This window comes from Seriola dumerili, unplaced genomic scaffold (genome assembly GCF_002260705.1).
Source record: "Seriola dumerili isolate Sdu_G_001 unplaced genomic scaffold, Sdu_1.0 BDQW01000216.1, whole genome shotgun sequence".
In the NCBI taxonomy this organism is placed as follows: domain Eukaryota; kingdom Metazoa; phylum Chordata; class Actinopteri; order Carangiformes; family Carangidae; genus Seriola; species Seriola dumerili.
The window spans coordinates 4,114,970-4,142,358 of NW_019174471.1; the positions used below are offsets into that span (position 1 = coordinate 4,114,970).

Genomic DNA, 27,389 nt, shown 5'->3' on the forward strand with positions numbered 1-27,389 from the left:
TGAAGCTGCTTGATAAGTTACCAGAGGAAGAATAACTTTAAAAACAACAGTTTAGTTACAGCAGTTAACACTGAGCAACAGAAGCTAGATATCCATAAACTAACAACCTAAAACCTTCAGTGAGGCAGCTTTCAGATATTATGCTCCGAGCCGATGGAACAGTCTCCCCGAGGACCTGAGAGCAGCCTGAAGTGTTGAAATTTTCAAACATAAACTCAAAACAAACCTCTTCAGTCTGGCTTTTAATTAAATATGGTTATTAGTCATTACTCACTTTATATTATTGACTTATTTTATTTTAGTTATGTTCTAATTATATTTTATTCTACTTTATCTATTCCTTTATCATTGTATTTTAATCTGTTTTATCTGTTCTTTTATTATTAATTTTTTCCCAATGCAATTATAGCTTTTTAAATCTATTTTATTGTATCTCATTGTCAGCTTACTTACTTGAATTGTCCTTTTCTTTTTAGCTTATCAGTCATCTGTGAAGCACTTTGAACTGCACTAACCTGTAGGAAAAGTGCTATACTAATAAAATTTGATTGATGATTTGATTGATTGAAAAACACATTAATGAATCACATTTATCACCTCATTCATGCTCATTTCTCACCCCTACCAATTATTCAGTGTTTAAAACTGATCAGGGATCAGATAACAGGTGCGGCAGCTTAGTGTTGTGCCATTTGTATGATCCGATGTGATTTAAAACACTAGATCTGCTTTTTCCTGACACAGCTACTTTCAGTGTAACATTAGACCCTGTGAGTGACTATTTTCACTGACCATTTACTGACATAAAGATGTAGTAAAGATTATGTCTGTGTCTGAAAGCACACACATTTACATCTTTTCAACATTTGGCACCATCGGGTGTCAGTCCAACTCGAAGACCGTGTTTGACATCAATTCGCCATCCAATCTGCCAATGCATGAAGTGACTAAGTATAAGCGGGGTCAAGGGTCAGTGGATCAGTTTTAATGTTGTTGCTGATTGGGTTTTTGCTGCTATAAATTTCACCCATCGCAGCTGTAGCACTTACAAAATAACTAGTGCTGCTCGCTTTTACTTCCCTGAGGAGACCCAGAGGAATTGCTATGTAAATTGGTCAGAACTAATGTAGGAAAGACGCCAGGTGGAGTGAGTAACACGACAGCCACTGCAGCAGTTTTCGTTCCGAGCACCTTCCACCTGAGATGTATTCCAAGAGGAGCTTACATCAGGTACCTGAAATAGATTTTGAGACCCAGGTTCCCCAATGTACAGTAGCTGTAGTGGAGTAACGTTAACCTTGATGCTCATCCAAGAGGAAGCCAGCCAGACTCACGCAGGCCCTCCTCTCCCTGTGTGGCAGGTCGCACTGATGTTCTGTCTGACTGAGGAGCGAGATCCTTGGCCCCGTTTTTCTGCCACATTAGGTCCACACTGAAGGTGGCACTCAACTCCCCCACTGAGGAAAGATGGTGTGTGTGTGTGTGTGTGTGACTGTGTGTGCCTGAGCTGTATGTTAAGAAAGAATGAAGAGGAAACCAGTGAGAATTGTAGATACAGACAGATGTATGTGTGTAGATATTAGCTGATGCAAACAGAGACAGGGGTTTATTTGTTAGAAGAGAACCACAGCAGCCTATTTTCCTTTTGTGTCAGGTGATGTAGATTATGTTGTTTCCTCACTCCGCCTGACAGGATGAGGAAATTATAGGCTCTGACTCACTGTTGGCTTCTGAGTCCTGGCACATCACTGCCCTCCATCACAAACCGGCATGGGAGAGCAGGAGAGAAACCTGACAACAGAGGAGAAAGGAAGATGAGGAGGCAGGGTGGTAAAAGGGAGAGGAGAGAGAGGAGAAAAGGAGAAAGAATGAAAGGCAAGAACAGAGTCTGGAGAGTGGGACTTAAAAAGATGGGAAGAGAAGGGGGGGAAACATGAACTGACAGAGAGGTGAAGGAGGAGAGAGAGGAAAAGGAGAGGAGGAGGAAGCAGGAGGGAGGGACAAAAAGCTGGGCTGTGTGCCAGGGTCTATTCCACCTTTGCTCTCCAGGCCTTTCTGAGCTGCCACCTCCTCTCACCTCGGTAATGTCATCAATGAAAAGGCCTTTAGGAGGGATGGAGGACTTGACTCGGGGTTCAGACTGTGACCGACACCAGCTGACGCTGCCAAGCCAAGCAGGATTCTGTTAGAATTAATTGGATGTCACTTTCAGGTAAAAGGAACAAGGCAGGTTTTTTTTCACGTTCCTGTTACTCGTGCTCCTTTACAGCATCAGAAAATTCTGCTGCATTTCGGTTGACGAAACACACTCAGTGATCTCAAAACGAGGCTGCTTTTCTCTCCTTCCTCTACCAGGAGGTACAAAGTTTTTACTTCAGAGGCAAAAAATGTGTCAGTCATTATAAATAAAGACAGATAATCCATTGATTTTGACTTTAGGGTTTAACATTACCCCAACATACTGCATTAATAGTAACACTTTGGCTCCAACTAACAGTTATTTTCATTATTGATTAATCTGTTGTTCATTATTCATTAATCTTTTGATTACTCTTTGCACTATTCATTTAATAGCTTAAAAAGAAATAATCAGAAAATTGCCTGTCATAGTTCCTGGGAAGCCAAGGTGACACCTTCAGATGTAACAACAGTCCACAGACCAAAGATAATCAGTTTAAAATATGAAACAGACAAAACAAAAAAAAAAGTCTGAGAAGCTGAAATGAACAAATATAGTAAATGTTTTTCTTTTCAAATGACTGAAACAATTAATCGTTGATCAAAATCAGTCAGAGACCCATATCGAATTGAAACAGGTTTTTCTTGCTGCTTTCGTTCATCGAAAAAAAAAATCCCTCCAGTGCATTTTCAAATGACGGGAGACAAAATCCACAGTTTTCTTCTGTGCATAACTGTCTTAAAAAGTTTATCTGAAGTTAATATGAAATTTGAGTCCCCTGAGACCAGTCATGTGGTTGTCTTCCACACTGACCTTTTTACTACAAAATTCCCTCCTTTCCCTCGCAGAAACATACAGTAAAGAGGGAATGCTGGGCTAAAAATACTGTAACTTTGGAGGATATCCTCTTGTCAGACATCTGAAACTTCATATTAGCTTTACACCAGCGGTTCCCAATCTTTTCCAACTCGTGGCCCAATTGATAATCTTAAAAAATGTTGGCGGCCCATATCCAACCCCACAACAATAGGGAGGCCAAAAGATGCGTTCTCGGAGCACTTTTTATTGTGATGACAATGGCTGATCATTCAGGACTGAGCTGAAAGCTGGGGAAACTCAGTTTTTCATCACTTGTAAATTCACCTTTTGTCTCTCAACTCTCTTTCCTTGTAATTCTTTCTTTTGCTAACCAGCTATCCATTTTGATACTCTGAGGCTTCTGCAAACAAGGATTCCACATTTTGTCCTGCTCCATTGAAAACGCATTATGAATGTCCACTATGAACAGGAAGAATGACAACAAGCAATAAAAAACCTTAATCACTGTTTATGAGGGCACCTGACACATTTGAAGAAACTACTATCTACATATCAGTGGATTTATTAAGGCATGACAAACAGTTATAACCTGGTTTTGTAATATCCTGGTGTAGTAGTTTCACGCCTTAAGGGTTCTAGTTTTTAACTACTCATCTAGAAACCTTGAAAAGTCAGCCAGAGATAGTGTTTTTTAACCAACTCATGAAACTTATGGCAGCTTAATTAACCCGTTACAGCTGATAAAGTCTGTTAGCGAGAGTTTTAATTTCAGACGATAAATTTTAGGACTAGAAATGAGAAAGCTGCTTTTCTCTGCCTTTATCTGAAATCAAGGACCTACTGACTAAGAATTTCATTGTAAATTGCATGTTGACAGAGTAAATCCTCCACCAGTGAATCACTTTCAAGTGGTGAAAGACATATATTTCACATTAGTTGTTTGAAATAGCTTTCACTGTAACATTTCATAAGATAACTCACTTTCATACGAGCACACATTTCATCTGTGCTCACTTTTTGCAAAGGGCCAGTGTCTTTGTAACATAATTGGCATCATGAGTAATTATAGCTGACTGAATCTGGACTGATGATGTGGGGAATCTACCTGTCCACTTGTTGTTTTGGTTCATTCTGTCGCAGACACTTCGACGTGAGCTGGGCTGAGTTCAGGCCTCAACAAACAAGCTGACAGACAGGGTGGGTTCTTCAAGCATGAAATAAACAACACGATATGAAAGTTCAGAGGCCAACTTGTCTCTTTTTTTTGTTCTTTTTGCCCGTTGTTATGGAACATTTATCTTAAGTGACCTGATATGTGGCTGTTCTGAAGCTTGACGAGCACATAGGAAACTGCGCTTTAAGTTATTCACTGTGTTAACTGTTCGCAGCATCTCACCGCTTCTTCCCACTCTATTCTGCAAGAAAAGCTTCAGGCTGACACCAGTGTCAGAGCAACAATATGTGCACATGCATCCATACACATGGGCTGACACACCACCCACCACACCACGAGCTGTGCGCACCTCCACCGACGGCTCCAACTGTGAGAGTATTTCACAGCCCTGACGAGGGCTATAATGTGCAATATGCTCACTAATTCAGTCGCTCTCTCCCTCCCAGTGTCTTTTTTCGCCCTTAATCTCTCTCCTTCTCTCTCACTCTATGCGTCTGTCACCATGGCATCTGTTGATGTCCTTTTAGCTACTGGGGGCTCAATCTGTCCAGAAGGCCCACTCCGCTGCCACTCTGGTGCCATCTCCCGGTGATCCATTTATGCTCTACAGTTGGCGTGAATGCCGCTCCGAGACTAAGCCCTTAATTACCACTAGAGTAAAGAGCATTAAAGGTTCGGAGGGGTGTGGATATGATCCATGAGGCTTTGCAGCATCTGTTGAACAGTGTGGAGCTAGTGGGAAGCTGGGCTGAAGAGTTTGTTGGGCTGAAGACTGACAATGGAAATAGGATAGATGAATGGAAGAGGAGTTCTGCTAATACTTACCATTTTATCTTCTTAGTAAATCCTCACAATCTGCATTTCAAATTGTGAAAGACATGGTGGAATTGGTGGTAACTTTTCTGGGTTGCTTCATGGCACAAACAGATAGTTTACAGCACAAAAGAGGAACAGGAAACTGAGTCTCCACGTAGCAGATGGTGGAGAAAATGAAAAAACTGATGTAAAAAATAATGTCCAACATGTTCATCCACAAACCAGAGAGAAAACAATCACAGAGATTGAGCTGAGACAAGCGTCAAGAGTCCGATTTGATTATAGTAAATGTACAAAAAAATTTGTGAATGAGCCACAATTCATTTGACAGTGGTTATGTTGATATCAAAGCCAGATAAGCTACAATTTGCTCTATGGGTTTGGTAGTTACATCACATTCTCAGATAATGTCAGTGGAAGATAGTAGATAATCCATAAATGCAGGGTTAAATGTGGAACGCTAATGTAGTTTAATCCTAATCACAGTGTTGCTATTGTTATTTCTGTCTATTCTGTACTTAGAGTCCAAATCTATTGCCTGTTTGTCGATCCTGGTAGAGCGATCTTTCCTCTGTTTTCTTTCTCTGTGTTCTTCCTGAAGTTTCTTCCTTCTCTGTGTCTGTTCTTTTCTTGGTAAACAGTAATTTAACACCAGGATGAAAAGCAGAGTTTCTCTGCCCTGTCGGGTTGAAAGCATCAAGGCTGTTTCACCTCTGAGTAAAGGGAGCATGAGCATTGTTGTAATGACCCATGAGCACTGCTGGATAGATTGTAAACTTGAAATTTTGACCTATACACATGAAACTAACTTGAATTGAACAATTTAGAAGATAAAGTGAAAAGGGATGAAGAAAATACAATGATAAACAATGATTAAAAAAAGCAATGATAAACAATCTTAGATTAGTCAGATGAAGGGGCTTTCAACCAATTCCCATTCATTACAGAATTTTGTAGAAACAGTGATGGTTGGATTCATGAATGATTTTAAGAGTAAAAGGTTTTATCATCCTCATGTTGTTAATGTCATGATGAGATGCCAAAGGCCATATTTCCTGTTTGTTTTGTTTTAATCAGGCAACAACACAGCCTTGTTTATGCCCCTACGCTCAACTTAACCTTTAAGTGATGAGGATGTTGACCCTAAAATCCACTGTGTATGTCCCCTTCAGATACTTCAGCATGCACTATGTTGAGTGATAGTCAGATAATGGTAGTTTTGTGCTGGGTGAAATACCAGGGGTCTATTTTTCTTCTATTCAGTAAGTAAAAAGTGTTTCCCAAAGGCAGCCAATAGATTAACACTTGGTTCCCACAGCAATCATGGAGCTATATTGATCTAGTAACATTTTTGTTCCTTTGCACAAGCTTGTATTACTCAACATACTGTATGCATCACTATAATGATGCATAGGGAAAGTTTGGGGGATTTCTGTGTGCTCTCACAGCTAAACAGGTAAGTTGAACCTCGGGCCAGTCTCCCAAAAAATTCACTGTGTTGCCTGAACAGATTAGAGAAGTGGAATATTTCACAGCAAGATGAAACCTGTGAAGTCAGAAATTAAGGGAGCAATTGTGTTTTGCAGGACTTTGCCGATTCAATATTCCACTTGGTGAGGGAGAAGTACCGGTCGCTGGTGGGCGGCTGCAGTCCTGCGCACGCTCGACACAAATCCCTGGCAGGCATCGTAATGACCCGAGGTATGGCAAATTTCATTGACTTTTATATATCACTTTGAATTATTGAAGTGGTGCAATATAGAGTGAGTGAGGGAGGCAAAAAGAGAGAGAGAAGGGACAAGATATGGGAAGGAATTCTAGATTGAGAGAGAAACTATAAACTGAAGGTGGGGAGAGAGAGTTTCCACACCATGCTGTACCTTGGGCTTGTGCAGGAGAGTGTACCTTCCTGATGAATTATTGACTATTCAGGGTCTCTGAGGAGAATGAGACATGGTAGTGAGTGTCACTCATCCCCACTGCATGCTGGACTCGCTGTACTCAGGCAGCTTTGACAGGAGTTCCAGATGCCACAGTGGGAATCTTAACAAGATCATCTTAAAACTTAATCTGAAAGCCGACTGAGGAGGAGGAAGCTTCACACTGTTGTTCTCCTGCAGCATGAAACAATGAGTTATTACTACACATTTATCTTTCGTGCTTTATTTATCTTTCATGTGTGGTGTTTGTTGCACATTACATCAGGGCCTCCCACACAAACACAAGTGCACACAAAAAGCACAGAGACCGGCAACAGTATGCACAAACACACACTCCACATCTCTCAGAACACAATATGTGCACTGATGCAAATGTTCCCACGGTACCACACATGCCCACGTAGACCTCAGGATAAAATCTAAAGCGTTTTTAAAATGTTATTTTTAAAAACTGGAGAATATTTGAACTCAACTTTTTACATAAAGGTAAGCTAAATCATTACCAAAGCCAGGCTTTGTTGTTGTTGTGCTATTAGCATGTTAGCTGTGCTTGTTGTGTATTTCAAGTTCACTATTTTGCACCTTTCAGGCCACATATAGGCTATATTAACATGATACTGTATGTGAAGTAAAGCATCATTATCATACCAAAATAGGAAGCAGAAGACAACACAAAGCTGACAACTTATGAAATGAGAAATCTATCAGCTGACGTGTATGTTGTTTCACAATCGTAGCAGAATACGAAATAAGCTTCAGACGATTAAAGTATTTGAATCAAAATTTAAAGAAATTATTAACAGGCACTTAAAGTTGTTTAACTTAATCAAACTACAGCGGCGAGTCTCCCCAATGTCTGCAGGCAGAGGGTTTGTAGTACTGAATAGTCTAAGCAGCGAGCGTACACAGATATGGTAAGCCTGCAGGGGGAAATATATCCGTCAGTCACTATGTAGGATATATGTAGAGTGCTGAAGTGCATGTCTTGTTACTTTCTAAGGTGAAGTAGCTTAAGAAGAATGTTTGGTTTGTTTGGTGGGAGCAGCACGCTGCCAGTGATGCAACATGCTGGTTGTTGGCTAACACGTTGTTTGCTGATTGTGTGAGCTGGAGATGTTGTAGACAGGAGTGTAAGCTTTCTTGCTTGCTAAAGTGAAGTAACTGAAGAAGACTGGTTGGTTTGTTTGGACCATGGCATTCAGATGAAACTGCTTATCAAGCCAGTTAGCCGAGGTAGATATGAGGCTGGGTGAAGCCATCAACTATCTGCCCTTTGCTTGAATGAGGGTCGGATTCAGAGGCAGTTTAAATGTATGTTAGGACAGACAGACAGACAGACAGACAGACAGACAGACAGAGGAGAGAGACAGCAGACAGGCAGACAGACAGACAGGCAAAGCAGGGCAGGCAGGCACGCAAGACAGAGGATATATAGATTAGATAGATAGATAGATAGATAGATAGATAGATAGATAGATAGATAGATAGATAGATAGATAGATAGATAGATAGATAGATCATTTATTTTTCCCTTTGGGGAAATTCATGTCTGTGCCAGAGAATGGACTCACCTGGCAGAGACATCATATAACATGAATACTGAATAGTCCATAAGAATTCTCAAACAACTTTTGGTATATTTCAATGTGTGTGTCGATAACTGACCAAAATAATGACCTAAGCCACAAGAAATGGAACCAAAATTAAAATTAACAGCTTCCACAGCAATATATTAGATAGAAACACATTCATTAATAGTATGTTACCAAACATAGGGCTTTTAATTTGTGGGATATAATACAAAAATGACAATACTCACATAAATGCACGCAGGTCTACACGAGTGGAGTGCACGCCACACACACACACACACACACACACAGACAGGAGTGTTATCTCCCTGTGTGGCTGCAGACTGTGGGGGTGCAGGGGTCAGTGAGGAGGGATTGGTATCGCTGCTGTCTTTGGAGTGCTGCAGCTCATCAGTTTAGACTTCAGTGAGACTGGCGCTCATCCTGACCTAATCCAATCCCTCTCCTCTCCTCTGCCTCCCAGTAATTGCTTCTGTTTGTTTATTAATAGCACATGTTATCTTCAAAGATCCAGACGTAGGGCTGCCAAGTATTCGCAGTGAGGCAGCGGCTGCAGCAGCAGCGGTGGTGGTGTGGTGGCCAGCGTCCGTGCAGTCAGACACCAAACTTGATAGGAACACTGGGGAGTCCTGTTCGGTTTCTCCCACCACCACCACCACCACTACCACCCCTCTCTCTCTCTCTTTCTCTCTGTCTTTCTCTGTGTGTCTCATGCCCCTGCTTTTGCCTCAAGAATATTAATCAGGATCCGTCTTTGAACCGTAGACAGACAGCGAACCCCCCACCCTTGCTGGAGTCCCACTGAGACAGTTGAGCCTCAACCTGAGTGAGATTAGCCTCGCCACCAGGCTGAGAGTTGCGAAACGACCGCCAAAGTAAACCGCCAGCGCACATTGTCAAATATAGTGGAAAATCTCATTTGAATCGGTCCGAGATAGCATTGGGTGTCTGGAGATAGTAAACAGTGTTCAGATGTGCTCAGAGACATGAAAAATCAGGAACATCCACATGGAAAAATGCAAACGACCCCACCCCACCCCCCTTTCCTCCTCCGTTTTTAAAGTTGTTTGTTGGGTAGGACCAGAGAACTTTCTTCTGCGGCTTTTTTATTGAGTCTCCGGGTGGGAAGAAATACCACAGGGACTCAAAGAAGAAGATGGGAGCGAAGGGAAGTTGATTACAAATGGCAGTTAAGCTATGGTTCTTAGTCTGGATATCCATTTTCAAATGGGGATTTTCCTCGACTCTTTATCTGTTCTTCCGGATGCTGAAATTTTAACGTTCAGTAATCACATCTGGCAACAAAACAGCTTGCTAAGAGGCAAAAAATTTAGCAGAGATGTGCCCAGGGTGTGTTTTGCAGCAGAGAGAGAGAGAGAGAGAGAGATTTGAGAGCTTCAGTAGCATTTCACAAAGACACCCTTATATGTTCAGAGCGGTTGCCTGTTAAAGCTAATAAAGATTCAACAGGGTGCATTCTCTGCTCTTGCCAAGATGTTTTTCCTTTTTTTTTTTTTTCTCGCACGCTCTGGAAGTGCTGAGCATTTTCAGAGATTTTCTGTGATTCAAACGACACACGCTGGATGACATTCAGTGTAATCACCCAGCATCTTTTGATGAAAGAACACAAGAAAGCTACGATTTATGGAGCTCAACTTAAATGGCATATAAATGAGTTTACTAAAAGTTGACCTTGAGAGCTCATTTTGCTTTAGAAGAAAATGTTTTAATGTCTCCTTTATGGTGCTAAGAGATAATGTGTGCCTTATTAGGAAACATTTTCCCCCTGTTGTATAACCATAGAGAATAAAGGGATTCAGATAATAGTTCTGTAGCGTCTTGTCGATTGCAGTTGCCTTGTGTAATAATGGATCAATGTAAAGTTCACAGTCATGTCATTTATATGGATCTTTATGTTTGATACTCCCCGTGGGTCCTTATTATGATTGCTAGTTATTTAGTCATAGCCATTAATTCTAACGTTTTACCTAGAATTGATCATTTTGATTTTGAGGCTTTATCCCTGATATCCTGTATATTTGCATCAGTTCAGTCCATCGGTCTCTGAGGTGGTGCACAGTGGGTGACTTGTTAGCGCTGACCACGACCAGCTCGAGCCTTTTGAGTTTTTAGGCTCTTACTGTGTTTGCACAGGTTTGCTCCAGGTGCTCCAGTTTCTTTCTGTGGTGGAGGAACTATATATTCAGACCCTTTCCTCAAGTAAAAGAAACATTACAGCAGTATAAAAAGTTAAAGTCTGTATTTACGTGTTGAAAGTAAAAGTAGTGTTTACACAATACTTTTTTACGGTTTTTAATCAATTTGACAAATACACACAATACAAGCAAATACAGAAAGTGAAAGTAGCCACTTAACACTTGGGAGGACACGAAAAAGTGATGAACATAGCTGTTCAATGCTTTGACTTTTTAAGTTTAAAGCATTTAGCAACAAGTGCATCCCAGTTGGGTTCATCACTTTTTTGTGTCCCCTGGAAACACTTCCGTTGTCGTCTGTGCTACTTGCAGCACATGTTGGTGTTTGGTTGTGTTGTGAGCAGTTGTAGCACATGTATTGTAAGGTTGATGTTTTGTCTATTAGCATGTGTTTTCTTAGGTAGCAGTGTATTGAGTTCTTATGGCTGTCATACTTTTTTATTTAATATGATATGATATGATTATATGATATACTATTAGATTATTGTTACAAGGGTTTTCACCTGTAAGTGAATGTTGTAGCTAACCAAGGTGAAGTTAATTTCAACTACTTATATGATGATTATAAGATTATATTGTAGAAAGTGCAATATCTCCCTCTGAAATGTAGTGGAGTGAAAGTATAAAGTGGAAAATAGAAAGACTCAAGTCAAGGAGAAATATCTAAAAGTGTAATGGAGTACTGTACTTGGTTAAATACTTATTGCACTTACTTTCATGTGTTCTGATGTTAGCATTACTCTTGATCATTTGATCAAGGCAGTGGACTCAGACCTGGACTAGGGTCCTGGGTGCTGGCTGCCCACTGTTACTAAACAGTCTGGATTTGTCAAATACAAATGGTGAATTTTCCAATGAGGATTAATAAAATATAACTTGACTGTTGACTTGATGGGGTTATTCATTTGTTACATTGTTTGTTAATCACCCTCAAGATTTCATCTAAAGCAAACTCAGCTCCCTCGCCCATGAATGATAAGAAAAATGATAGATTAATATATTATTAATTAACAGTAAATTAATTATAACAATAATGCTAATGGAATGCATTTAATACATTCTGATATTCTGAATGATTGAGTAGTAGTCAGCCTTTGAAATCAGTTTGTGGCTCTAAGGGGAGCTTTTTAAAGTTTTAAAAAATGACGGACATGTAGGAACCAGTGTTTCTGGAGCTTGACCCATAGTGGAGGCTCCAAGTCAGGATGCCTCAGGCTCTGCTGCTTAAATCGTGACCATTATTTATTCATCAGTCTCTTGTGAGTCCTCCAGCACTATGGAAATGCAGTACTTAAACACTGGAGTACCCCTTTAACATACCACTTGATTTTAAAGTTCCTGGGTCCTTCATGTGTCTCTGGTTTACATCCATGAACTCGCTGCACCATATTATACCATATTAAACGACTGTGTCACTGTCTGCTGCAGCGCTGTGTAATGTCGTGTGGTGCAGCCTGGTGGTGAGGCCGTTTTGCCAACATGCACACAGAGAACCACCAAGCTGAGGACCAGTGTTGTGGGGTAGAAGTAAAGCATCGTTAAGCACAAACATAGAAGTAGCACATATGCTGCAGCTGTTTGATGAATCTGCTGAATTAAAAACTGATTCAACTTTTGTATTATAAATTAAATTTAGATAAATAAATATTACAAATTATATTATGAATATTTCATAACCCTCAGATTTTACTTGCATTAAAGCTCCTGTCTTTTCTAGACTTAGAACATAAATGCTATCTTTTTTAGTTTTTTCCGTCCTTTTGTTTTTTGATTTCCTGTTGCTTTATTTCTCAGAGCAAAGAACAATGTTAGGTCATACTGTCCCACTAGACTCTATTTTTGTGACAAAGTGGCACATGGCACAAGATGCACTCACAGTGTGGGTGTGCCAGTCATTGTGTTGCTGCACGGTTGGAAGCAGGGGGACATTAGAAGGAATACATTTTAGTCACGGGTGTTGACATGAGTCATGATGAAAACAATGACCTCACTTCTTTGAAAGCAGTATGTCTGTGCCACAGGACTCTAGTTATTTTGTGATGGCTGGAGCAGTTTGGACTGGATCTGCCACAAAAGCTTCTCCCAAGACGAGACCAGAAGCCCGATTACTGAATATAATGTAAATTTTAGTTTTAATTTTTAATTTTAACATTTTAACATTTTATTGTAAAGTTACACTGGCCAACTTAGCCTCGAAAAAGAGGCTGGAGTGTAATTAGCTCACACGTGATCGGCAGTCAATGCCATCTGCACAAATTCCCTTTAATTCTTGACAGGGAAATTGCACTGTTTTGCTTGACTGATACCACACCCCCTACCTCACTTTTCTCTCCACTTCGGGGCAGCCAAGTTCAGGAACAGTCATCAAATTACTGTGTTAAATAAATGCCTGTGTGCACCAGAAAAAGTCTCTGCGCCATGTGCTGTCACAAAGTGTGTTTACCTCCTGAGTTGCCATAGTGAGGCGGTGTGTGCTTTGTCTTCTTGTTTAGGACCGCTGACATTATTGTGCGCTGAGGAGTATAGTGCAGTTGCCAGAGCGAGTGGTTTGCAGGTCTCAGTCTGTGATGTACATGCTTTTCGACAGTGCTGTTATCCTGAGGTGTGACATCTTTGAATCACTAGTGATCAACAGATGTATTTGTGTGTGAAGAGTGCCTCAGGCCTTTGACTCTACTCTACCTTGTTCCTTTTGACCCTTTCTTTTTGTATTTCTGTGATGCAGCTGATTATTCCTGGTTTAAAAACAGCACCCCTGCCTGTGGCTCTCTCTCTCTCCACCTATCTCTTTCTCTGTTTCTCTCTGTCTTTCATTCATCTCTCCTCCTCCTCCTCTCCTCTCGCCTGCAAACTGAAGGCAACCTCAGTGCCAATTTCATGGCAGGGTAGCGAGCAGCGCAGCAGAAATTATCCACTGCAAAATTGATCTAAACAATCGCAAAGTGGAACGGTAAGGAAAAGCAGGAGAATGAAATTGGGAGAGTCTGTTACCTTTTTGAACTTACCTTATCGCCGAGAAGGAATTGTGGCGTACTGCTTACAGGAATACCAATCGTTGAACTCATGATATAGAGATTTTTATGTTACTGTAAATATTGAATGTTTTGTGTGCAGTAGTACAGTAGATTCAGCCTGTTTTATTTCCTAGACTTTCAGTTTTTAGTGATAGCTACAACAGAAATATCGGAAAGATGCTTTAAGAAGCTTATATTAAGTGTCGGTAGACATTATCTAGCTGTTGTGTTGACATTTAAAGGTCGTATTTTGTGTAAAGTGATTAAGAAATAAATCTATAAAGAAAAGAAATCCAACAATCGAGTAGAGAGATGTATGTAGAGAGATAAAGCTGACAGCAACAGCGGTGCAGCAGAGACGCAGGCAGCATGTTACCGGCAACGGCCAATCAGAAGAGCAGCTCTGAGCCTGTTGAGAGAGAGCCTGAACCTATCGCTGCTAGAGCTCCAGAGAGAAGCCTGAGAGAGATGTAAAACTACACTGAGATGGTTTTTGGTTCTTAAAACCACAAATATATCTTCTCATGTCACAACACTTCAAATAAAACACAGGAATAGTGTAAAATATGGGACCTTTAATTGATCACTGCACATAGTGTGCACATTATGATGCTATGGCTGTGTAAACAGTATACACATCATTCTGTTAGTTACTTGTTCACACCCTGACAAAGATGTGATGCTAGTAAAACAAAAAGTGAATGAATGTATGTGTTGCTTTAGGGCTTGTTTTAACTTTTCATGTGGAAAAAGAAATTTGTCAAAAACTCCTGGCAGCCTCTTATACAGTTCATTTTTAATCAGACTGAAGGATACAGTATTACTGTGTGTTCAGACAGGACAAGAAGCAGATTTTAAAGGTGGCACGATTGATCACTGAGAGGTCACGCGAGTGGACCAGAGACATGCTAACTCACATGAAGGCTCCACTGCGTGAATTGAAATTGTGTCAACTTGAGTGAAAAATGTGGCCATATGCCGGGGCTTTATGAATCTGCTTCCAAACATGCAGAGAGGAGAGGAACAAGGAGAGAGGTTGTAGGGAAATGATAGAAACACTCACTACGTGTATGTGAAAGGTGTCATTTGTAGTGATGAAACCACAGCTGATCATCATCAAGAATTTTTGCATCTTTCAGCTCATTGTTTTGGTTTTCAGGCTTGACTGTTTTGGTTCATTCTCATCTCCTCGTTCTCGTAGATCTGTTTTCGGCAGCAGCAGGCAGCTGTTTTCAGAGATGAAGCTCTAGAAACCCACTGAGAGCAAAACAGAGCCAAAAGGAGAATCAATATTGGACTTACATTTATCACATGGCCAGAAACATGACTTCAAATTAATGATAATGTTGCCTCATATTGGCTGGAAGTGTAAATAAGCACCTAATGACTTACGCTGTTACACATGATCTATATACAGTACATTTATCCCATTTCATGTCATCAATTTGATTATTTGTTTTAAGAGAAAAACATTGGATCATTGAAATTTTAAGAGGAACATTAATTGTTTTCCTCTGTAGTTTCTGGAGGAAAAGTTGAACTCATTCCACTCTACCTTACTCTTTCCTTTCTTCCTCTATATGCTCTTTTTTCTCAACTGTCCACACACACACCACACACACACTCCTCCCTTCCTCAATCTTTTCCTCCCCTGCCCTCCTTCCATTGTCAGGACTCTACCGCCACAGTGCCATCTGGGCCGAGGCTGATAAAAGCTCATGTGCCGGGCCGGCGGTGCCTGTGGGTCTGCCAGGAGCCAGCGAAGCCTGACTTTCAGAGGCGATGGGAGAGATTTGTGGCAGCCAAGGAAGGAATGGCATGCCGTTAACGTGCTGATCCAGACAGCCCCACCCCTATCTATCTGTCAGTCAGCCGAGCTCTCACATGGCCCTGCACTAGCCTTAATCCTCCCCAAGAAAAGAGAAAACCAACACGGGACGGGATGACTTGTGATCTGTGACCTCTCTTATTGCATTTGTATCATGCCTCAGCATCATCTGCACATTTGTCATTAGACGGCCCCTAATTTAGCTGACACCACACCATCATATCACCTTTATATTCTTAAGCATGTGTTTCACAATATAATGCTTTTATTCAAGGGTGCTTGATGAGGTACTTACTCAGGTACTCCAATACTTTTACTGCACTACATTTATTTGACAGCTGCAGACGTCAGTTGCTTTAATTCATTAAGATTTGACTTTACAAAAACAAATGCTAAACTTATAAATTATAATACCAAACCTTTTTCAAAAAAGCAGTGTCTGTGCAAGGCTCGTCATGTTTCAGATTTTCAGTTCCACCAAAGAGACATTTCTTCTCTCTCATGGTTTCCTTTTAGTATCTGTTCAAGTTATCCAATATAATATGATATTCTATTTGTGATACAGTATAAAAAGAAAAGATCAGAGAATAGTCCAAAAACTGAAAACAGATTTGTGTACTGTGTATAAAGAAGTTATACTGATTGCCTCCTTGAACATTGAGAGTGAGTCTGTGTTTTCTACACCCTTATGATTGTACATTTAGTGTCATGGATGCTATCCCATATATCTGCATCCCAGTATAGCATCCATAGAAGACCTATCAGGTTTGCTCCTCAGATGATAAATTATCTGTATCTAAAATGTACTGAGATTGGAGAAAGACAACTCAGGTGGCTACAGATGCTTGTGGCTGCTTATGTCAAAGATTGGCTTATTGCAGCACCTGTAAAGCCAACACAGAATCACAGAGAGGAGCTGGATCTGTTGAGCTCAGGCTTCAGAGTACATGTGGAGAAAAGGTCTCCTTCGTCCCCTCTGGTTTTAGACTCGGCCCAGTCCCGTGTGCTGCTGAATGAGAAGGCATGGTGGGTCAGGTGGAGTGGCCTCTTCCCTCCCTCACTCCTCCAGCTAATCCTGGTTGGTGAGGTGTGATAGGAGCTCCTGAAGAGACGCTCGCTCATGCTATTCAGAGAACTGTGGTTATGGAAATAACTCCCGTTTACCCTGTTCTCCTGTTATGTTTCCTTTTCTGTTGTGATTTTTCACTGTGATAGATGAGATCAACCTCAGTCTGAGCTCTATTTTTCCATTTTTTTCAAAGAGTCTCCTGACAAAATGATGTATCTTATCAATGCCTGTCTTTGATTTTATTTGATTTTACTACAAAGTTGCTTGGCATGAAAATATTTTATACAAAGTAATGTTGGGGCATTTCTTTTTACACAAATATGCTAAATGCATATTTAATACTTTCTTTGGCCAAGCTGTCTAAACTGTTACTACTGTGGTGTTTGGAGACACCCTGAGCCTCTGTAGAAAAAGCCTTGTGGCATCTGTAGCTCCATTTTCTAAAAATATTCAAGATACAGTTCAGTTCAATTCAATGAACTTAATTTATGACTAGGGGGCAATTTAAAGGGCATATAGAGTAGACATTAAAAAATACACAAATACACAACAAAGAACACACAACCAGTGCAAAACAAACCTAAGGGGTGCACAACACTCCACCAGTGACCCAAATCAGACTCACAAGACACTTTTAAAATAATGAAGATGCAAAATGACCAGGATACTCAAGTAAGACAACAAAAGATACCAAAATCAGAACACAAAATAAACCACAGGCTGAGAGTCAGCAAAACCTGCAGTCATGCTAGAAGCCTCTCTCCCTCTGATTCCGCCACCAGAGCTTTTAACCCCTTCTTCCCAGGCCAGGCGGATCTCATGAAATAATCTGGACTAGCCTGGGCGGAGCTACAGGGGAGACAGGACAGGGAAAGGACAAAAACACCATAAGGACAATGTTGCTGTTACAACAATGAGAAAAAAAACAATGACATGAAAAAAACATCAGTGCAAATAAAAAAAAAAACAATTAACAATGGTGCAAAACAAAACCTGTAATATTACCTGTAATATTATACAATACTTCTGCCCAGTCAGAATATAATGCAACATATAATGCAACACAAAAACTGGATAGATGAAAGATGTCTTCTACAGGCTACCTCTGTGTGATTTATGTAGCTTGAAGTTGAACATATGATTTATTCATGTGGCTAGACGAGTCTTTATCAATTATGCATAAGTACATATATTACAGACAGAAACACTAGTTACTTTTATTGTCTGAGCACCCTGATGTGATTCACCTTTGGCCACCTTAGCGTTGGTTTCATGTTAAATTCAGCAAAGAAATCTCATATGCATTTTCCTCCTGTGATGTCTGCATGCGCGGCTGGACTTGTTTCTTAATCATGACAAAAGGACATGCATTAGGTATTAAACACTGAGGGATATTATTAAGCTCCTGGATCAAGAAATCAATGTAGTCAATGGAACATATAACAGGCACAGTAAGGCGAATGTTTGTCTGTGTGTGTTTGCTCAACAGGCCTGGACCTGCGGCACGCCCAGGTGGTGGCGTTATCCACGGGCACCAAGTGCATAAACGGGGAGTATCTGAGTGACCAGGGACAGGTGGTCAATGACTGTCACGCTGAAGTCACGGCCCGGAGAGCCCTGCTACGCTTCCTCTACTCACAACTTGAACTCTTCTTAAGGTAATAGATTTATCTTCAGAGTGTTTTACTTCTACTTTCTGCAGCTCTGACGTCTCTATGGTGTTTACATCCTCAATTCCCCGAAACAGCCAGATAACATCGCTCAGTTGAAGCACTCAATTGGTCTTCTGGATCATTACTGACCAATTTTGCTTCTTTGCTGATCATATGCATTTATCTGATTTGGAAGAAAACTACAGCATTTTAGCCAGAAGGACAACATGAATGGTGGATTCTTTAAATTTTGTTTGTTTATTTAAGTACCCATAATGCATTATTTTGGCCTCTTCAAAGTTACATCATTTTGTATCATTGAATTTGATCATTATCACTGATTTCTAAACACGTAAGCAGGATTTTGGTGGTTTCATTTACAACAGTGGCATCTCATTTTATAAGATGATCATAATTTTTTTGTGTAAAATCCTCATCCTGAGTAACCTGTATTTATATATTGGAGAAAAGGCTACAATTTGCCTTCACAGTGGAGTATAAGCAAGGGCGTAGGTTTGGTCTGAACATTGGTCGGGATACAACAACCTCCAAAACAGTTCCCCTTTTCCCCTTGATTTCACATTGAAAACTGGCTCCACCTTGACCTGCTACAACAGTAAAATGCTGCTAATCCAGTATTAACAATCTTATAATGTAAGGGTGGTAATAATAATAATAATGATTATTATTATTATTATTATTATTATAAATTTTCTTAACAAAGTTACAGTGCTTCACAAAAAATTAAAACAGATAAAAGAAAAGGTCAAAGACCCTGACCATAGTAAAAGAGAATAAATAAAAACATATATATCAACATTATGCAAAAGGATCTGAGTGAAAACAGGCAATGAAATATGTATAAACAATAATTACGGATACAGCAAAAAACAACATCAAACATAACCAAAGGCTAAGACAGAGAAATGCATTTTAAGAAGAGATCTAAAGGAAGTTAATGAGGTAGAGCATCTGATTTCAGCTGGGGGAGAGTTCCAGAGTGCCGGGGCTCTAATAGCCCAGTCACCCTCAATCACAAACCTTGTCCTTGGGGTGACCAACAGATCGTGATCTTAGAAAGCTAGCAGGTTTTCAATGTGGCTACAAGCTAGATAGTTTCACCTATTACTTACTATGGATAATGAAAATGCTCCTGATGTCTCTTTTTTCGGTGGCATGATATCTACAAAGTGAAGTTCAGGCAACACAGAGAGGGGAGTCATCTGAGATGATACATTTTCGCCCATGTATGGACTGACAGCACTGATATATTGTATTATAATATTCGGGCGGACATGTCCCTACCGTCCATATGCAAACCTATGACCATGAGTATAAGTATAATGTGGCAGAAAAATGGGAATGAAGTTGAAGTCCCTCAGTTAGTACTTGAGTAAAGTTTCCAAGGTGCCTGCAACAGTTTTAGCATGCATTACACTACATTATGCATTACACTATGCTTAGTAACATTAAATATCGTGCTTGTTGTGACCTCCTGCTGCAGTGCCAAAAATGCTCTCTCCTCTATAATAAGCTTGGAAACAGCCATGCTTTGTCCACCAGAGACTTTTCAATAATCAACGAGCCATATGTGCACCGTCCTCTCCAGCTAACTAAGCATACTATCACACTCAACTGGTTCAGCTCAGGGTCTCAATAGCCTATTTGTTTTTAGTGCTTTTTTAAATGTACATACTTTTTGTGCCTTTGCAACCTGTACAACGTGCTCTGGTACACACACACTCTTCCCAAAGATTTTTTACCAGTGTCAAGAGACAGTCTTGATGAGTTTTGACTCCTAACTGCCTCCAGTGCACAAGCATATATTATGTTTTTGAGCTCCCCGGAGGAGCTCGATAGCAAGGCTGATTCATCAGATTAGTGGCTAGAAGTCTAGATCGTTGAATGTCATATTTGCATACACAGCACTGACTTTTTGTCTTAGCACAATGCTGGATGGCAGGTACAGAGACTTTGCAGCTGAGTAAAATGGCTAATGGGGGAAGATAACTCATAATGAAATGACCAAACAAAATGCCAGAACTGCCATATTTACACTCAGTGAAAGGACATCGGAGACAGAGGAGAGGTTATGTAAAGAGTGCAGTCGTGCTTTGCATTGTGATGCATAGTTTACATATATTATGTGTATGAACTTGTGTGTGTGAGCGCCTTATTCCTGCACACAGCACAAACAGTAACCCCATTTTGTGGATTTGCCATGTTGGCCATATTGCAAGAGTTCATCTCTGAATGGGAAAAAAAAACGTTTCTAAACACCTGATTTATCCTTTATTTGATCACTCATCCATCAGACTGATTTTGTATTTTAAAAAGTCAGCATCTCTTTTTTAATGAATCATGTCTATCTAGTGTGTCCTGTTAGAGTATATATACAGACAGCAGTCAGGTGTGTTCAGACAGAAATCAAAGTAAATTCTTTGCTATGTGTTTTTGCGTGAATTTAACTGCTGAACTGCTGAATTCTGTTTTTATTTACCGCAAACCAGTTTATTCACTATAACAGCTGACAGATGTTAGCTGTAAGGTTAGCTAGCTAAAGTGTGCACCATTTCTGGCTGTGGTCGTGTGTTAGCCCTCAGAACATGGGAACCCCTTTTTTATTCAGTTATTTTATTTTTGTCCGGTCTCAATCCTTTTTCTCTGGTCTCTGTATGTTTATGAAGTGACAGCAGGTTCATGAAGCCCTGGGATAAACACGAGGTGTTTGGCTCAAGGTGAAACATCATCATCTAGCACAGTTGCATCTTAACACACAACCACGGGCAAATTTTTGTCTTTCCTTTGTCTTGAGGTCAAAAGTCCACGTCATCTTAGTCAAAGAACAAAGAATAAACATATTAGTTTTAACATCTTTTTTAGTCATCAGACGATTAGTCGACAAGCAACAAAATCGTTTTAAATAAAGGTTAGCCGACCTAGCCGGATAGGCCACTGACTTTTCAGGGAGGTTAAAAGAAAAAACCCATCTGCAAGCAATGTAGCAATGTAGCAATGTCCCATAGCTGTGAGATGTTAATACATAACGTAGTAAAAAGTAGTGTAATCTTATTGAACATTGTAACGTTAGGTCAGTTTCTGTGTGATGTGCCTTGAGGTGTGTCTACAGGTTTGTGATTTTGTAGTCACATTGCTTCTCTCCTGATAATACTACACACTATCTTTTTCTCTCGGCAGCGTTATATTTGATGTGGGTCCAGATGTCAACCTTTTTTTTTTCTTTTTTTTTCTTCTTTTTTTTTGTCACTGTCTGTTATCCGAGTTCTTACAGCTGTAGAGTTAAAGTGCAGACAGAAGCTACATCCGGGCTGGCACTGTTGGTGGTGCGTTCATGGTGCCCTGCTGCTGTGTAAAATCACCAGGAAGATGATTCAGGTCCCCCAGGGGGAGAAATGTGCAGAGAAGCCACTCAAAGAAGGACATACGGATTATTTCAAATATTAATTGTGTGTCAATGTGTCTCCTCTTTTTTTTCCATCAATGAGTATGTAGAGAGATTTCATTAAAGTGTTTGTTTTAGTTTTGTGACAATATTTTGTGGAGATTTAGTCTTGGTTACTGTTTAATGACGTCTTGCGTTCATAATGGGAAATACAGTGTCTCATTTTCTTGTGTTATTTTTATGTCGGCCAATCATTTAGTTGACCCCAATGATGACACTTCCATGGCTCAAATGCAAAGCGTGTACAGAACCATAGGTTAACCCCCCCCCATGTTTCCCCTGGGCTGTTTGGACAGCCTGAGTAATGTCCAGGAGTCTCCCTGACAGCAGGAGAAAGGGCTGTGGTCACAGAGAGGGCCGGTGTCCATCTCTCCACGTCTCTGCCTCACTTCATCACTGGAAAAGAAAAGTGGAAATCTGTTTCCTATGCTGTGATGAATGGTGCTACCTTTTTTCATCAGTCTCCCTTATTCTTGTTATTTATTTATTTTTATTTTTATTTTTTTATCTTTTCTTTTTCTCACTACCAAAGTAAAAGCCCTGAGGACTGGGAGGAGTCGATATTCATGCGGCACAAGGAGTGTGGCTACAGGTTGAGAGACAACGTCCATTTCCACATGTACATCAGCACCTCACCATGTGGTGACGGGAGACTCAACTCACCCTACGAAATCACCACTGACCGTAAGATACCTGGCCTTTCTGTTTTCCTTTGTTTTTTATAGGTTGTTAATACTGAAAAAGTAAAAATAAAGCTGCCTCAGAACACGCATGATACATTTCTATTTAATTTAGTCACACTCATTTTCCTAACCCTAACCCTAGAGGAGACCTTTCCTCTGGCAGATGCTCCCCCCCAACCACTGTCCAGCTGGCATCATTTTCATGTCATACTCCTTCTTTGGCCTCTTTCAGCCACGCCGTGACATTTTATTGCTTGTGCACCGAAAATAAATTGTATATTTAGACGTTTTGCCCAGCATTTTTCTTCTGGTGGCCTCTGAGTTTCCATGAGTAGAATGTATAGATTTCCCCATCTTTCATCACAGATTGAAGCTACTATTCAGCTCTGTGAGTGTGTACACAGTGCAGTACATGGTGAGATTTCATGAAACCAGTAGGGATGGAGAGAGAGAGAGAGGGAGAAAAGACGATGCTGTCAGATCAGAGAAGCCTTTGAACTTGACGTTTTTGGTCATTAAACCTTTTAAATGTTCTGCAGTGCGCTCTCGGAGATTAGAAAATTACTTAGTACCTTTTCCTGAAATATTTCTGAGCTGGAAGTCGGGGGCTTAATTTTTAGCTGCTGTCATCAGCTGAAGCAACAGCCATGGAGGAAAAGCTGGAAAGGAAGTGAGAAGAGAGGAGAGTTCATGAGTTTTAAATGGATCAAGGGCTTGTGCTCCTGCTAACGGTGTTAACAACACATGGGTCCTTGTGTCAGTTTGTTATATGATACTGCATAACACCTCGCCTAATACAGACTGTCCAAAGTGCAGCAATCCATGGGAATGGACTGAGCCGTACACCCAGCAATAATGCAGTGGAATGCTTGCTTCAATAACAATTAGGCAGTCCCAAAATAATACATTTAATTCTCTGTATAATATTGTACAATACTGGAATAATATTTATTGCCTTCACTTTAGTTTAGCTGATGCATTTTAACTTCATTTGATCATTAATGTACAAAATAAATCTGTTTTCTCGACTGCTGATTGACAGGATTAGATCTGAAACAGCTTTGTGATATTTAGAAATTACACATTTCATTATTGGCTAATTAAACTGGATATCGAGCAGTGGTGTGGAATAAAAGATGCCATGAAATGATGTTTTGTGACTGTGTTGTTGTGTTGACAGTCCACAGCAGCAGACACCTCATGAGGAAGCACCGCAACCACCTCCGGACCAAAATCGAGTCAGGCGAGGGAACGGTGCTGGTGCGATGTCGGGGGCCCGTCCAGACGTGGGACGGCGTCTTACAGGGCGAGCAGCTCATCACCATGTCCTGCACAGACAAGATCACCAGGTCAGTGCTCTCAGATGATGAGTCTGGGTTAAAAGCTTCCTGTCTTTCTCGGGTTTAGGAGTGCATTTTTTTCTTGTTGGCACTGTTGAAAATAAAAAGTCAACATTTGTATTCTGCCTCATTTCACTTTTGCTGTCTGTCAAGTGGGTCAAAACTAAATTGGACAAAAGCCCCCTTCTGTGCTGCTGCTGCTGTTGCCACACTGAGCATCCTCTAAACTGATTTATACCTGAAAGAGCCTCTTCTCCCCTGCGGGGGTTTAAACTGGCAATGTAATCAGTGTTTGTGTCAGGTACAGTGCTGTCCTCACTGTGTTGTGTTGAGATTAGGTAGTTTTGATATTGGACTGTTGTACTATTGGACTCTTTTTGTCTGTACGACTTTTTTTGTTGTTGTTAATGCTCCTTTATTTTAATCGTGCCTGTCAAAGGAGCTCAATAACACCAGTGCCAAAACTTTAAATATAATTTTCTCATTGCAGTTATTATTGCATGGATTGTGTTGATGTTATTGTAAAGTTGGTGATACCCAAACATAAACTCTGAACAGACCATGATGAGCACATCCTTTCACCCAGGAGGGGTCTGACCCTACATGAGAAAAGAAAGGTGAAAGGATTGATGAAGAATTAACGTTATTTGGAGATTAGCTCCCTTATGAGAAGGAGTGATCTCTGTTTAAACAATGCTTTTTAAAATGTGCTTCATGAGGCAGGTAGAGGTTTGTCTGATATTTACCTTAACATCTGTGTGTGTGCGTAGGTGCAGGTGTGCGTTCCCATGAGTCATGTTATATGTGAAATCTTTTGTTGTCCTGGTGATGACTATTGATTTCCCATATGTGACTTGAACGACTAATCCCCTTCTAATGAATAAGCGTATCAATCACATGATTGTTTTAATCTCCAGATCTGCTGGGCTGACTGTCTTCTAGCTAAAAGACATAAAATCATTTAGTCACTGGTTAATTTATTTATTTAGGCTGTTCAAGTAAAAATGAAAGGACAAGTTTTCTATACTGGGCCCAAAAACTTGATTTAAAAAATGATATCCATTAAAAAATAGTAAAATTATCTCATTATCAGATTGTAGGATTATATGAGTCAGTAATATTTGATGAGACATAGAAACTAATGGTCCTTCCTCTTCCACGTCTGTTTTCACATCGTCTCCATGTGTGAAGAATGAAGGCATCAGAGCGTAAACATTAGAGCATCTTTTGGCAGAGGGAGACGTCCACACACACGCGCATAATTATATATATTATATATACTTACTGAATATTTAATCATTTGTGTAACTAAACTTTGTAAATGTGAAATGGTTGGGCACACTATTAGAGGTGATAACTGATTATTTTGTAACTGTGGCTGGCTGTTCACACTCTGTGCCAGAAGACACTGTAAATTCTTTGTCCAGTTGCAGAACATCTGCTTCTTCAGGGACCATGGCGGCAAGGGCAAGAGTCATTAATACAGTACATCCAGGTGTGACACATCAGTCAAAATCAAGGCTAGACTATATGTAGTTTTTGACAAACTGTGTTACAGGATAATAGAAAATGCTAGAACACAAGTGTAACGCCAGGAACACACTGCCTGCGTTGCGTGAGCGTGGCAGTTGATGTTGCTGAATGGCTGCAGAGAAGCAGGCGTGTGTGTTCACACCAGCTGTGTCGCTGCTACTGCCAGCTCTGTCTCTCTACATAGAGTTTGCAGGCTAATCGAATGTTGGATTTCTTGTCATTATAAATTAATGTCTGATTTATTTTTGAGAGAAAACGTCAGTAAAATGACACGGTCTCCACATGCAGCTGCTAAAATGGTTAAATCATTTTTTTTTTTCATGTCTGTATCATATTCAGATTCAGCCTAGACATAGACAACTATAGTGGAAGGTGTCAGTTTTATGTTTGTCGCTGGTGTAATGTAATGTCGCGCGTGTCTTGCAGGCGGTGTGTACGCTCTAACCTGTTAACATGTGCACCGAAATGAAAACCAAGATGTTCCTGGCCTAATAGCGGCATAATAAAAATGGTATAAAAGTCATAAAGTTAGTGAATGACTCAGTAACATCAGTTAAACACATAGACTGTAAATAAAGATGGAGGTAGCCTCCGTGATGTCACCCAGAGGTTTCTAAAAGAGCAGTTCTGAAGCTTAGAGTGAGCTGCTCTGCCATCTTCGTCTTGGCAGTGCCTGACTCCGCCTAACTCTCGGCTAATCCAAAAATGGGCAAAGACATGGAGCGCGTGGAGAGCCGAAACTTCAGTGAGTCGTAAGTGGTCATTTGAGGAAATGCAGGAACTTTCAGCCGCTTGGTTACACAGTGAAGTTTGCTAACTTTAGCCCCAAAGGCTACTGGTCATACCAGACCAAGAAATACCACAGCAACAAAACCACTGAGTATACTGAACTGAGCAGTGGTGTGTTTTGTGTCTTAGGAATTAATCTTTTAATTTTGTAAGAGGTAGAATGTGTTTTTTTCTCTTTCGTTTTGCTTTAAAACAAAAAAAGTGATGGCAACACTGTTAGTTTGCTAACGTGATGACATTCACAGCTTATACTTAAAAGTAAACTGTGAAGTAACAATGTTAGCAGATATACCACAGTATTGGACAAGTTGAAATTGCCATCTCTAGAGATGCTAGCAATGCTAAAAATTAAGTACACAATGAAGGTAGACAACAACAGTAACTCTTCACTCCCACCCTTGTATTTACTGACATATCTGAACCCAGTGTTTAATATAGTCTCAGTTCTTCAGCCGCGACTGGGCCCAACAGGAACTGAACCCATGAATTCAGCTTAGTAAGCCCCGCACTGTGCCAACTGAGCCATACAGGACCACAGCTGAGCCACTGTTGTGTGTGTGTGTGTATGTGTGTGTGAAAGGATTGGCGCACGCACACACACAAACACACACACACACACACACACACACACACACAGAGGAAGTGAGAGACAGAGAGAGCGAGAGAGAGGTGAACCCTTCTCCTGTGGAGCCGCTGTTAATTTGACCAATTTGATTCAGTTGGCCAGGGCTGGAGATGGTGTGATTAAATCTACCCAGGTCACCAACGGGGGTGAAAGCAATTACTTTACAAAAAAATAGAGTGACGGGGGAAGGAGAAGGGACACCCTGCTTTTCTTCCCTCCCACCATCCTCTCCCTTCCATCCCGCCAGACCAGACGGCAGACGCGCTCTCTTTGCTCCACAGCCTCCTCTCTCCGTTTTTTTTTTTTTTATTTTTTTTTTTTATATCGCTGTAAATGATCGGTGGCCGTCGTTAAAGTGAGTGGGTCACCAAGGGCCAGTTTATCAAGGTCAGGTTGGAGGGTGGAACTGAGAGGAGCTTAGGACCATGGACACACACACCCACACACTGCTGCAATCTTAAAGTGATCCCCTGGATACTCTTTTTGTCCTCTGTCACACTCATTTTGCAACCTCCCATTACTTTTTTATTCCCCCCACTTCCTTCAGTTCCTGCACTTTATTATGGTTAGTTCAGCTTTGACCACTGGGGATTTTAGGATCTTTGCTCCCATCATAAACATTTCTGATAATGGCTGATGCTTCACCCCATCATTGCT

The 27,389-nt window shown here is 40.6% G+C and overlaps 1 protein-coding gene across 1 annotated transcript in view; it reads left to right on the forward strand.

Moving 5' to 3' along the window:
• LOC111228258 (double-stranded RNA-specific editase B2-like) overlaps positions 1 to 27,389 on the forward strand; it is a 191,603-nt gene that overhangs the window by 152,215 nt on the left and 11,999 nt on the right. Inside the window, exons 4-7 of the mRNA XM_022754107.1 lie at positions 6,575 to 6,689; positions 18,137 to 18,305; positions 22,295 to 22,446; positions 23,626 to 23,794. Coding sequence (XP_022609828.1) covers positions 6,575 to 6,689; positions 18,137 to 18,305; positions 22,295 to 22,446; positions 23,626 to 23,794 — 605 coding nt within the window. The remainder of the gene's footprint in view (positions 1 to 6,574; positions 6,690 to 18,136; positions 18,306 to 22,294; positions 22,447 to 23,625; positions 23,795 to 27,389) is intronic.